This window comes from Lipotes vexillifer, unplaced genomic scaffold (genome assembly GCF_000442215.2).
Source record: "Lipotes vexillifer unplaced genomic scaffold, Lipotes_vexillifer_v1.1 scaffold238, whole genome shotgun sequence".
Taxonomy (NCBI): Eukaryota; Metazoa; Chordata; class Mammalia; order Artiodactyla; family Lipotidae; genus Lipotes; species Lipotes vexillifer.
The window spans coordinates 3,070,708-3,082,555 of record NW_006785665.1 but is presented as its reverse complement, the minus strand read 5'-3'; the positions used below and the strand labels follow the sequence as shown (position 1 = coordinate 3,082,555).

At 45.4% G+C, this 11,848-nt stretch overlaps 1 protein-coding gene across 1 annotated transcript in view; it reads right to left on the bottom strand.

Annotated features, from left to right (window-relative positions):
• ADAR (adenosine deaminase RNA specific) overlaps window positions 1-11,848 on the bottom strand; it is a 20,496-nt gene that overhangs the window by 2,170 nt on the left and 6,478 nt on the right. The window contains exons 3-11 of the mRNA XM_007457989.1: window positions 10,306-10,489; window positions 9,690-9,838; window positions 8,963-9,107; window positions 8,646-8,836; window positions 3,133-3,358; window positions 2,698-2,869; window positions 2,297-2,390; window positions 1,549-1,671; window positions 1,123-1,256 (exon numbers count right to left, since the gene is read on the bottom strand). Of these exons, the coding sequence (XP_007458051.1) occupies window positions 1,123-1,256; window positions 1,549-1,671; window positions 2,297-2,390; window positions 2,698-2,869; window positions 3,133-3,358; window positions 8,646-8,836; window positions 8,963-9,107; window positions 9,690-9,838; window positions 10,306-10,489 (1,418 nt within the window). The remainder of the gene's footprint in view (window positions 1-1,122; window positions 1,257-1,548; window positions 1,672-2,296; window positions 2,391-2,697; window positions 2,870-3,132; window positions 3,359-8,645; window positions 8,837-8,962; window positions 9,108-9,689; window positions 9,839-10,305; window positions 10,490-11,848) is intronic.

Sequence of the window (11,848 nt, the reverse complement as noted above, 5' to 3'; positions counted from 1 at the left end):
GTGTTTCAGACACAGAGAAGAGCAAAAGCAAAGGCCCTGAGGCAGCAGGGGGTTTAGTTGTTGAGAGAGCTGACAAAGAAGCACAGGTGAATGGCACGTTTTGCTTTTATGTGAAGTGTGGTGGGAAACCACTATAGGATGGTGGGCTTTTTGTTTTTAGTGAGCTTTACTGAGATATAATTCACCCATTTAAAGCATATACTTCAATAATTTTTAGTATATTCACGGAGTTGTGCAACCATCACCACAATCAATTTTAGAACATGTCATCACCCCCAAAAGAAACCTCCTATATCCGTTCGAAGTCAGTACTTCATTCCTTCTTATGGACAAATAACATCCCATTGTATGGATAGAACTCATTTTGTTTATCCATTCATCAGTTGATGGACCCTGGGGTTGTCTCCACTTTTGGGCTATTACGAACAATGTTCCTATGAACGTTCCTGTATTAGTTTTTGTGTGGATATATGTTTTCATTTCTCTTGGGGATGTTCCTAGGAGTGAGTTGCTGGGTCATATGGTAGCTCTGTGTTTACACTTTAGGGTTCTGAGCAGGGAAGTGACATGATCTATGTTTGAGGGTCACTTTGATAACCGTAGAAGGATGGCCTGAAGGAAACAGGAGTGGATGTGAGGAGACAGTAGGAGACATTAGAGGACAGTGGAGGAGGGGGAGCTGGCAGACATGGTGGAGAACCAGTAGCCAACTAGTCAGGAGGGGAGCCGGGCACTTGGCGTCCTCCAGTCAACATCTCAGGCTTGGTTCTGCATCATTTTCTTTCCATTTTCTCCAATCTTCCCTGAGGTGATCCCATCCATTTCCATCAACCATAGGAGGATGACTCCCAAACTTTTATTTCCAGCCATTTCTCTCCTCTGAGCTCTAAGTGGGTACTTCTGCCTCCTATTTGATTTGGAGATCTCCCCAGCTACCTAATTCAAAATGGAATCTTGATCTTCCTACAGATCTTCTCTGACCTACATCTTGCCTCTCCCTGGAAACAAGACCCTGGTACCTCAGGAACTAATGGCAAAAACTGGGCAGCTGTGCCCTGGCTCTGTGATGGGCCTGGGGCTTCGCAGAGCCTTTTGGTGGGAGAGGGAGGACGTGTCACTCACCGTTCTCTACCTTGGTGCGGAGCTTGCCTTGTTTGGGATTCTCAAAAACAGGGTAGTGGCGGGAGTCTGTGCTCTCCACAGCACGGTCGCTGCAGGACTTGTCAAAGAGGGCACCATCGCCACATGGGGCTGTGCTGCAATACAGGGGCATCTGTTAAAACCCACCTGTGCAGATATATCTCTCCAGTTTCCTGGGGCTTAAGAACAGCTCGATGTGGGAGAAAGCAGGCTTCTGAAGCCTACTACGGGCTGCCGGAGTGGGCAGAAGCACTTGTGAGACACTCCACACTGAGGCGTGGACCTCAAACACAGAGCCAAGTGTGGCCCATTGAACAAGCTCTGATTTACGGACCAGGAGAGCATTCAGACACCCAGCTCTGGAAGCCTGGCAGGGCTGGCTCTAGTGGCAGCAGAGGCTGTACAGACCTGATATAGAGATGGAATGACACAGTCTTTTTTATTTGGAGCTTCTCTCCTCCCTTAGCAGCCTCAAATATACTATCCTTCGCAGTCTGGGGGCTGTACTTCATTAACTCGCTGTAGAGAAACCTACAAGAAGAAAGTCTGGTTAAGAAGAGACTGATTCTGGAAAGAGCAGTTGCTTCTATAATCTGATCCCAAGCAAGGACAAGCCTTAACAGTGCAGATCTTTCAGGGTTTCTCAGATTGAAAGAGTTGGTGGGAAATTCTCCATGGGAGACCTCAGCATTTCTTAAAGCTAAGTTAGCCTTTCAGGTCAGTTCCATTTCTGCCAAGAGCTTCTCACTCTGGCAGCTGCAGGGATTCTAGGGCAGAACAAACTGATTCAAGGACTATAGGAGGCTGTTGCTTCTCTCCCTTCATAAATTAAAGAAAAAGTGAACTGGAGGGGAAAGCTGGCAGGGCAATGGGTTTGTTTGTAGGTCCTCAAATGGAGATGGAAGGCTTCCTCATCCCTACAGCACTGAAGATCAAGAAGTCATTGTGTGCTTTCAAAAAAGGGCTTGAAGCAGAGTTAGCAGAAAAAGAGCTCTTAAACAGCAGGCTGAGTAGGGTCATGCAGCCGGGTCACAGAAGGGATTGATACCGTAAGACAGGTTCAAATGGACAGGTGAGGCAAAGGCTGACACTGCAGGGTCAAGGACCTGCCCGTCAGGTGGGTGTCAGAGCCGCCACGCCCTGCGATCTCACTCACCTGATGAAGCCTCTCCGGGAGATGATCTCTGCGTGGCAGTCATTGACGGTTTCTCCCTTTAGACTTAGAGAATCTCCTTTCACACAGCGATTCCCTGGGAAGGCAGTTAAAGCAAATGTGAAATTTCCAAAGGAAAACTATGATGAATAGGGTAGAGGCTGTTTGTTCTTAAAGCTTGAAGGCAGAAACAACCTGAATTGATCAGATCCTGACTCCTGTATTCTTTTCACTAGGAAATGAGAATTCATTCCCTGCTCTGAATTAACTGTAGCTAAAATGAAATACAAGAGTCTTCTCTCTGCCTTAAATTCACCCACACAGGACCCCAGGAGAGAATGAGGGGGTACTTCCAGTCACTGCAGGGGGGTGGAGAGTTGGGACACATTTCAGAGCCCACTTACCTGTCCCCAAGCTGACCACGACGCCCAGGTCTTCAGAGTCTTTCTTCATGATGATGGCAGCCAGGATCTTGCGGCCAAGCAAGGAGGGCTGGAAACTGTTGGTGAGAGCATTGAAGCACCGGTGGCTCAGCATGGCTATCTGGTCGTGGAAGGTGCTGCCTGTGAGAGGAAGCTGTGGGGACAGGAGGCCATGTCAGGGCCACCGAGCCTCGTCTATGTCCACCATGTTTCAGAGTGGGCAGGGAGGTCGAGTTCTACTGGACTGGTGGGTCACCTTTCCCCCTCTCACGTCTAGTGTCCCAGTTCTAGGTTCTACTGAGGCTAATATTAAAGCCGAGGAATAGTTCACATGATAGCAAGTTAAGAGCTGACTCCACCCAGACAGGAGTTAGCAGGACCCCCAAAAAAGATAGCACCAAAAGTAGACATCTTAACTGTCTTTGGCTGTGCTTCTGGGGACCTCGAGAGGAGGAGCATAGTTCTTCTGAGACTGGCCCCTGTCACTGGGGTTACCTCTGTGAAACCCATGCGCTCTGCCTTCTCGTCCTCCCCAATCAAGACGCGGAGGGCCGCATCTGCTGCTTCCTGCTTGCCTTGCTTCTTGCTGTGTGCGCAGACGGCTGGGAACCAGCGACCCCCAACTTTTGCTTGGTAAACGAACCTTGGGGATGAGAAGCAGGGAATAAAGACAAGCACCTTACCCCAACAGCTGCTCCAGAAAAGGGCTGGTTTCGCTCAAGATGCGGCCAGTCTTGCCAACACGTGGCCCCATCACTCTTGACGGCTCTGTTCCTAAGGCAGCATTTCCCAGACTTTGGATATTCATGAATCACAGTGTGATTTCCGCTAGATCCAGATAGCACCTAGAGTATTACTTACTTAATATTTTTCTCTAAGTTGACTCTTTTTAAATGTAAACACGTTTTAAAAGGACACTTCATATCACTACTGTAAATGGAAAATGAGTATCACTTGCCATAAACTGAAGGTGGCTGTAAAACTGACTATGATAAAAATCATGTTTTAAATTCTGACAAGACTCTATTGCTTGTAGAGGCTCTAGGCCTGTCTTTTATCATAGTTTAGCAAGTATTAGGGAGGGTTTAAAGAAATACTAACACCATATGTGGACTTTCTTCTTAACTAAAGCAAAAATGAGAAGGGAATAACTTTCTCCCTGCTTGCATCACTTTTTTAATGCTCTGTCTGATTTTTTAAGTACCTGACTCCATTTCTTCATTCATTTCCTGATTAGCTCAAGAGGACTTAACCTGGAGAAGTCAGAGAGTCAAGGTCAGCCTTAGCTCGGGGAACCACAGCTTTATGAAGAGTTATTTTTCAATTCCTGGAGGCCTTGCGATGGCTAAGGGGAGTGGAGTGTACCCTGGGCACCGGTGGGGCAGGGAGGCAGGCAGTGCTGCTGAGGGGCCCTGCAGTTCCCCTCCCTTCCTGCCTGGGGATCTCCACAAACACATCAGCACGTGATGGAGCAAAACAGCCTGGGCAGCTACCAGACAAGGATTCAAGAATACTAGCTTTTAACCAGATCCTCATCTGCTTTGGGGAACCCAGCTTTGGATAATCCAACTGCATACAACAAAGGTTTCAGTATCAAGATTTATCAATCAGCTCAGGCAGTGAAAGGAATCAATCTTTATGTTCAGCCATACTGAGCTTCTCACTATTCCTTGCTTATCCTAAGTAGCTGAATGCCTTTGCCTCTTTCTTTGATGATGCTGACTGGTTTGTGCAGGCCAGTGGGTTAACGTTCAGCGAAGTAAAAGGACAGCGACATGAAAAGATGTTGAAGAGAGGGGATGGGGGCCAAACCATGTAGGATCTTGACCTGAGGGATCCAGGAGAATTTCATGAGTGTTCTATGTGTTTGAAAAGAGTATGAACTCTTATGCACAAAGATATACACATATATCCATATATCCATACACACACATACAAATATATATATATATATATGTATGTATATATATAAAATAAAGTTTGTTAATTGTGCAACTAGAATCCATTAGAGCTGCAAGGTCCAATGTGATAGCCACTGGCCACACGAGGCTATTGACTTCAATTAAAATTCAATACAACTAATAATTCAGTTCCTCAGTCACACAGCTGCATTTCAAGTGCCCAGTAACCACATATGGCAAGTGGTTAGCCTTTTCAGTGGAATGCTGGGGACAAGAGCCCAACTGGAATGAATTAAGGAAGTGAAGACAATGAAGACATTGACTACAAACAATTCTTTTGAGAGGTTTGGCTGTGAGGGGAGCAGAGAGATGAGGTGGTACCTGGAGGGAGATGTGGGGTCAATGGAAGGTTTTTAGAAGATGGGCACGGGCATGTTTGTAGGCTGATGGGAATGATCCAACAGAGGGAGCAACTGCTGATGAGAGAGGGAGATAACTGAAGGAGAGGACGAGAGGGAAGGGATCCAGGGCACAAGGATGGAAGGATGCTTCCTGCATACTGGTACAGATGTAATGTACAGATGAAGTAGGAAGGTGGATTTGGTGATGGGAAGGTAAGGTGTCTGTCATTTGGTTATTGCTAATTTCTCAATTAAGTGTGAAGTAAGGTCATCAGAATGAGAAAGAGGGGTTTTGTGGAAATTTGAAGAAAGAGGCAAAGGTCTGAAATGATTTTCTTAAGAGTAGAAGAGAAAATGTAGTACAAAAATATAGTAGGAAAAATGCCGGGGACTTCCCTGGGGCTCCAGTGGTTAAGACTCTGAGCTCCCAATCCAGGGGCCACAGGTTTGATCCCTGGTTGGGGAACTAAGATCCCACATGTCGCACGGCACGGCCAAAAAAAAAAAAAAAAAAGCCAGGAAGAGGACAAAAGTGGGGGTGGGGGGCAAGTGACACTCCCATACTTAAAACCCTTCAATGGCTCTCCACTGCTTGTGTGGCTGGAGCATAACATGGCCCACTCACAAGGTCGACCCTCCAGTCTCATCTAGCATCAGGCCTCCACTGTGCTCTCTGCTCCACCCATACTGGCCTTCCTGCAGCTCTTTACCAGCTCTGTGGACTTGGTACTATCTCCTTTGCCTAGAACCCTCCCTCTCTCTTGATCATCCCTAAGATCTCAGCTTAGGCTTCACTTCTCAGGGAAGCCCTCTCCCCTCTCCTTACTGAGTCAAGTCATGCTATGTAGATTCTCACCGCATCATGCAACTCAAGCTCCTTATAATACATATCAAGTATGAGATCTTACATTTCTTACATGATTATTGATTGATGTCTGACTCCTGTTCTAACAAATACAATGTCCTCTATAAATATCTGTTGAATGAATAAAGTAGGGAGACCAGGAGACTACTGCGTGGTTTAGGTGAGAGAAGACAGTGGCTTACCTGAGAGTGCTGACACTGGAGGTGGGAAGAGGAGAAAGGGATCTGGGACAGAAATTCTATGTTCAATAAGCAGAACTTAAGGATGGTTTGGCTGAAGTGGGTGAAGGGGATAGGGGAGATGGTCCCCAGGTTTTTGGCATTTTACTTAATGTGGAGCCTACATATTCCCTATTAGGAATGCGCCTGGGTCACTTATCTTTTTAGTTGATGTTGCAAATAGGGTATTCTCTACTACGTTTTCTAACTGCTTATTACTGTATACAGACAAGTTTTTGACTCTTATATATCACTTTGTAGTCCCCTGCTCTCCTAAATTCTCCTTTGTCTCTAACATTTCTTCAGTTTTCTCATGAATATTCCAGGTATACTATCATATCATCTGCAAATAATGATAACTTTACCTCCCCTTTCCTCTCTTTACACTTACTTCTTTCTCTAAACTGACTGCATTAGCTGGTAACTCCAGAATGATATTAAATGACGATGACAGTGGCATCCACATCTTCCTCCTGACTTGAATGGGAACAGTAATAAGTAAGCTGCTGACTTTGGAGTTCAGACTTGTATTTTTATCATGTGAAGGATGTATTCAATAATTTCTATTTTCTTAACAGCTTGGTTTCTTAATCTGAATGGATGCTGAATTTTACTACACACCTTTTTGGAATCTCTGGAGATGATCATGTGGTGTTTCTCCTTTGACCTATTAATGTGGTAAATAATAATAATAATAAATATCTTAATGTAGACTAGTCTTTGCGCTACATTGAGATACTATTTTTCGCATTTTAGAATGCTCATGGTGTAGAGGAAGAGATTCTTTATACATCGCTGGTGGAAGCAGAAACTGGTATAATTTCACTGGAAGGAAGTTTGGCAAAATTTACCAAAATTTTAAATGCACATATACATGTTATTCATTGCAGCCTTATTTATAATACCAAAAGTTTGGAAACAATCCAAGTATTCATCAGTGGGGACTGGTTAAATAAATCATGATAAACGCCATACACTGGAACACTATACTTTGTAGTTATATAGAAAGAATATCAAGTTACATGAAAAATTTTCTAAGATAATACTTTTACGTGTAAAAAGCAAGCTAGAAATCAATGCATATATGTATTTCTGTGTAACAAAAGGGGGGAATATAATTGCTTGTATTTATATAAAGATACTCTGGAAGGATGTATAATAATGTAAAGTTACTACATGTTGGGGTATATGTGTGCGTGTGTGTGTGTGTGTGTGTGTGTCTGTGTGTGTGTGTCTGTGTGTAGGTAAGAGCTGGGTCAAAGTGAGAATGAGCTTTTTATATTTTTATTTTTGAATAATATTTTTTATTTTGCATAATCTATTACCTATTAAAAAAAACCCTTAATAACCAATGTACACGACTCATGGCCCAGAAATTCCACTCCTGAAAATTTATACTATAGACAAGTTTGTACATGTAAGCAAAGACATACAGTACAAGAATATTCACTGCAGGAGTGAAGAGTAAGACCAAAACTAACCTGAATGTCACCGGAAGTTAGTTAAATAAATTACACATGGTGGGGCTTCAAGCAGAAATAACAACATTTTCCTTCTTAAACTAGGTGGTAAGTAGCTGGGTGTCCATTTTAAGAAGACCTTTTCCATCTCTTGTTTGATAAAGCAATTTAAAAATTGTTAAGTATCTATTCAATGAAGCATTATGTGGTAGATATATACATGCTTATTTGTAATGACCTCTAAGACACACTGGTAAGTAAAGGAGTCAAGGGGTAGAACAGAAGATTATGATATATACTTACTTTAAAAAACAAAGAGAGGGCTTCCCTGGTGGCGCAGTGGTTAAGAATCCGCCTGCCAATGCAGGGGACATGGGTTCAAGCCCTGGTCCAGGAAGATCCCACATGCCACGGAGCAACTAAGCCCATGAGCCACAACTACAGAGCCTGTGCTCTAGAGCCTACGAGGCACAACTACTGAGCCCATGTGCCACAACTACTGAAGCCTGTGTGCCTAGAGCCTGTGCTCCGCAAGAAGAGAAGCCACGACAATGAGAAGCCCACGCACCACAACGAAGAGTAGCCCCCGCTCACCACAACTAGAGAAAGCCCGTGCGCAGCAACGAAGACCCAACACAGCCAAAAGTAAATAAATAAATTTATAAAATAAATAAATAAATAAAATAAAAATAAAAAAGAGAAAGGAAAACGTGCTAATATGTGCATGGAAATTTCTAGAAGGACTCAAGAAACTGGTAATAGTGTATGAATCTGGTGAGGGAAACTAGAAGTTTGAGATAGAAATGAGACTTTTCGTGCACATTTTTTCAATCAGCTTGAATGATTTCCTATGTACATATAAAAATTAAAATTTGTTTAAAAAAGTTTTAAAGGCTCATGCTCACTGGAAGAGTGGCTGTCTTCTCAAGATGGCTGATCTAGTGTCTTCTCGGAGGCCCTGGGGACAGGGCTCCCTGAACATGCCCCTCCTGTCATTCACAGCTAATGCACATCCTTTCTTTCCCTCGGTTATAAGCTGTCCCCATTCTGTGACACACGGCTGTAGCCAGGACAGGAACACTCACTTGGGCTCATGAGGAGGTCCGGACTGGTCGACCAACTTGAACTCAGCAGCAAAGCCATGGGAGCGGGCGTACTCCAACAGGCCGCCCACGGGGTTGGTGTTCAGGTATCTGACGAGCTCGCTAATCCTCCTGACCTTGCTGGGCATCACCGATTCCAAGTTATCAAATGATTCCATGTTCATACTTCCGGGCTGAAGGAGAATCAGCCAAAGAGGAATCATAAACACTTAATGGAAACTCTGAGGGACTCACGGGCAATCCTAAGCCGCTCAGTTGCTAAAAATGACCTGTATCTTTTGAGTAGAAAATGGCCCCACCTGGTCATCAGAAGATGTTGAGCCTGTCGCCTCCCCTTGCAGGGCCTTCATGGCTTCCTCTGCAGCCATCTGCTTTGCCGCCTTCTTGCTGGGGGCACTGGCAGTGGGGAAAGTATGGGTTCCCATTGCAACGCAGTACTGGAACCTGACAGGAGATGAAAGGAGAGGATTAAACTGGTTTTGATGGAAGAGCTTTACCTAGCCTTTGTCAGGTTGTCATCCTTCACAACTTGTAATTTCCTTGCACACATCGCCTCTGTGCCTTGGCTCATGCAGTCACTTCTGCCTTGAAGAGCCGGTGCCTTTCACCCTCCTCCTGCCCCCAGTCTCTCTTAGCCTGGCTCACCCCTATTCAACATTTTTAAGCATCAACCTAATTTCACCTCCTCCAGGAACCCTTCTCTTGAACATGTAAGTCTGCAGAGCCTCAGAGCAGAGAGCTTCTCAGGTACGCCCAGGTCTTGCACCTTTTAGTCCCACCACCAGTAACCTCCAAGCCGTGTATCTCCCTTGTGCTTGGTCCCTGCTTTGCCCTTTGAACACCTAATCCCAGATTCTCTGCTCCACAAGCAGCAACCATGCTCTCAAGGCCCCCCATTTTCCGTATTGAAAACAGGAGTGATTGCTCAGTGAAATAATCTGCCATCTCTGAGGAGGCAAAGAAGAAAATGTATCTCTCTCTTTTTTGAGAAAACCTCAGCAGAGATACATGATACAAGAGATGTACTTGGGGTCATGGGCAGGGCCTTCTCTGGATAGGAGGCGGAATTCACAGGAGCTCCCCAACTTGTGCACACACTCAAGCAATGTAGTGACGGGGTTCTTCCCAGAAAGGAAGGATGTTGCTGAAGGAGTGGTAGTCTGGGACTCTGCAGTCTGGAGAAAACGAGAGACAAAAAAACAAAAACAAAAGCAAACTGAGAAAACACTGGCTATTCCATCACAGCAGAGGGAATGGGGATGGGAGAATTTCTTTTGGTCAACTGCATGTTTGGGGCTGGCTTTCTAAAGGAAGAGGGTTGTGGGGATTTTCTAGGCCTTGCAGGAAACAGTAGTTATTTAAATGTTCTTCGTCTCATTTCTTTTCTTCAATAATTTTTAACATCTCTTTCAACCCTGAAAATCTGCAATTCCTTTAGGTTGGGAGGTGGCACTAGAAGGGGAGCTGGGTATGAGAAGAGGAAAGGTGGGCTGGTGAGGCAGGGGAGAGGGGAGAGTAGGAAGCTGACTCTGAGACAGTGGGTTGGGTGGGCTGAGATTGTTTCAAGAGGGTCACATGAAGTTCTGATACTTCACAGACTTGGAGAGTGAACTGATGTCCTCCCAGAGGGCAGGACACCTACCTTCTCTGATTCTTTCTCCGAGGAACAGTAGTATGATTCTTCTGATCTTCCACTGTCTTTGGCTTTAGCTTCCTCAAGCAGAATTGTCATGGCTTTCATAGCTGCATCCTGCTTGGCCACTTTCTTGCTGCCAGCTTCAGCTGGGGGAAACTCTCGGCCACTGATGACAACTTGGAATTTAAATCTTGATGGAAAGTGATTAGATGTGTGAACACTAGTCTAGGCCATCCCTTCTGCCCTCTCCAAAGAGATCTTCACCCTGGAATTTCCTGCTACACTAAGGGGCTTGTTGACTTGTGAAGGAGATGGAGGATAGGCCAAGGGACTCCTGTCCCTTTGGAGGCTCAGCCTGTTCCTATTTTTTGGGAAACAAAGCAGCCAGTGACTCTCTCTCCAAGCTCATTAGAGCAAACATAGCCACAGGTGATAGGAAACTAGCTCAAGGGAAACCCACTATCTTTTAGCAATGAATTAAGATCAAGTCTGTACAAAAAATGATGAGCTAAAATCACCACTACAGTCTTGTTAGCAACCAAAGAGCCTTTACCCTAAAGCAATGGTGGTAGACTTGGCCACCTCAAGGGCAGCTCCTAAGGAAAGCGAAGGCTTCTTACAGCGCAGTCTCACACTCCCCAGACACCTACAGGGATCAGATACCTGCCCCTTTTGGGGGCCTATTTTCGTCCCCAACCTACCCTCAGAGATATACCACTCTCATGGTTTCTTTTGAGTCATCCTACAGCTCTATTTGTCTGATGCCTGAGATGAAAGGAATTTCCCCTTGTTATGCAGAGAACCAAAAAGCATTTGTTCTAGGCCCCTGGACTTAGCTTAGACCGCCTCTATTCAAGCTTTCATATTTGTTCAGCTCTTTGCTCAATCTGGGATTTCATTTAGAAAAGTAGGTCAAATTTCTTATTTCCTGGGTCTTCTGAAATATTTGAGCATGGCATCAATGTTTCTTATAGCTGGAGTCCAAAGAAAGGTTAACCACAAAACCCACTGCTGTTCCCCAACTCTGGGAAGGGGGATGGTGGGAGAAGAAAGAGAATGACAGCCATCCAGTCTCTACCCCAGACAGAAGCACACCAGTCCTGGCCCTGTCAGTTTCTGGACAGACGCACCCCCTCTTCTTAACAGCTCTCCTGCAATGCCATCTCAGTGTCATGAAGACAGAATAAGGAGGAAGGGTCACCGCCGGGAATCCTTTACCCTCAGACACCAGGCTACGGTTAATGTAAAGGTTAGTGGGATTTTCTGCTGGCCCCACTGGCGTGCGGTTACCCAGCTGCAGTGGTTTCAGCTCTCCGCTAGGCCCTGCAGCAGCTCCTGGGCCCACCTGTCTTCCTCAATCTGTCCGCTGGCTTGGAAGAGCCTATGGTGCAGGGCCGGGCCAGCTGTCTGAGTGAGGTAATTTCTGATTTCACAGCTTAGGAGCAGCAGCAAGTGCTAGCCCACCCATCTGTGCAGAGGCGGTGTGTAAAATTAGAACCACCACCTTCAACAGGCAGGCAGCCGTGCACTCTACAGCATCCTTTCCCTA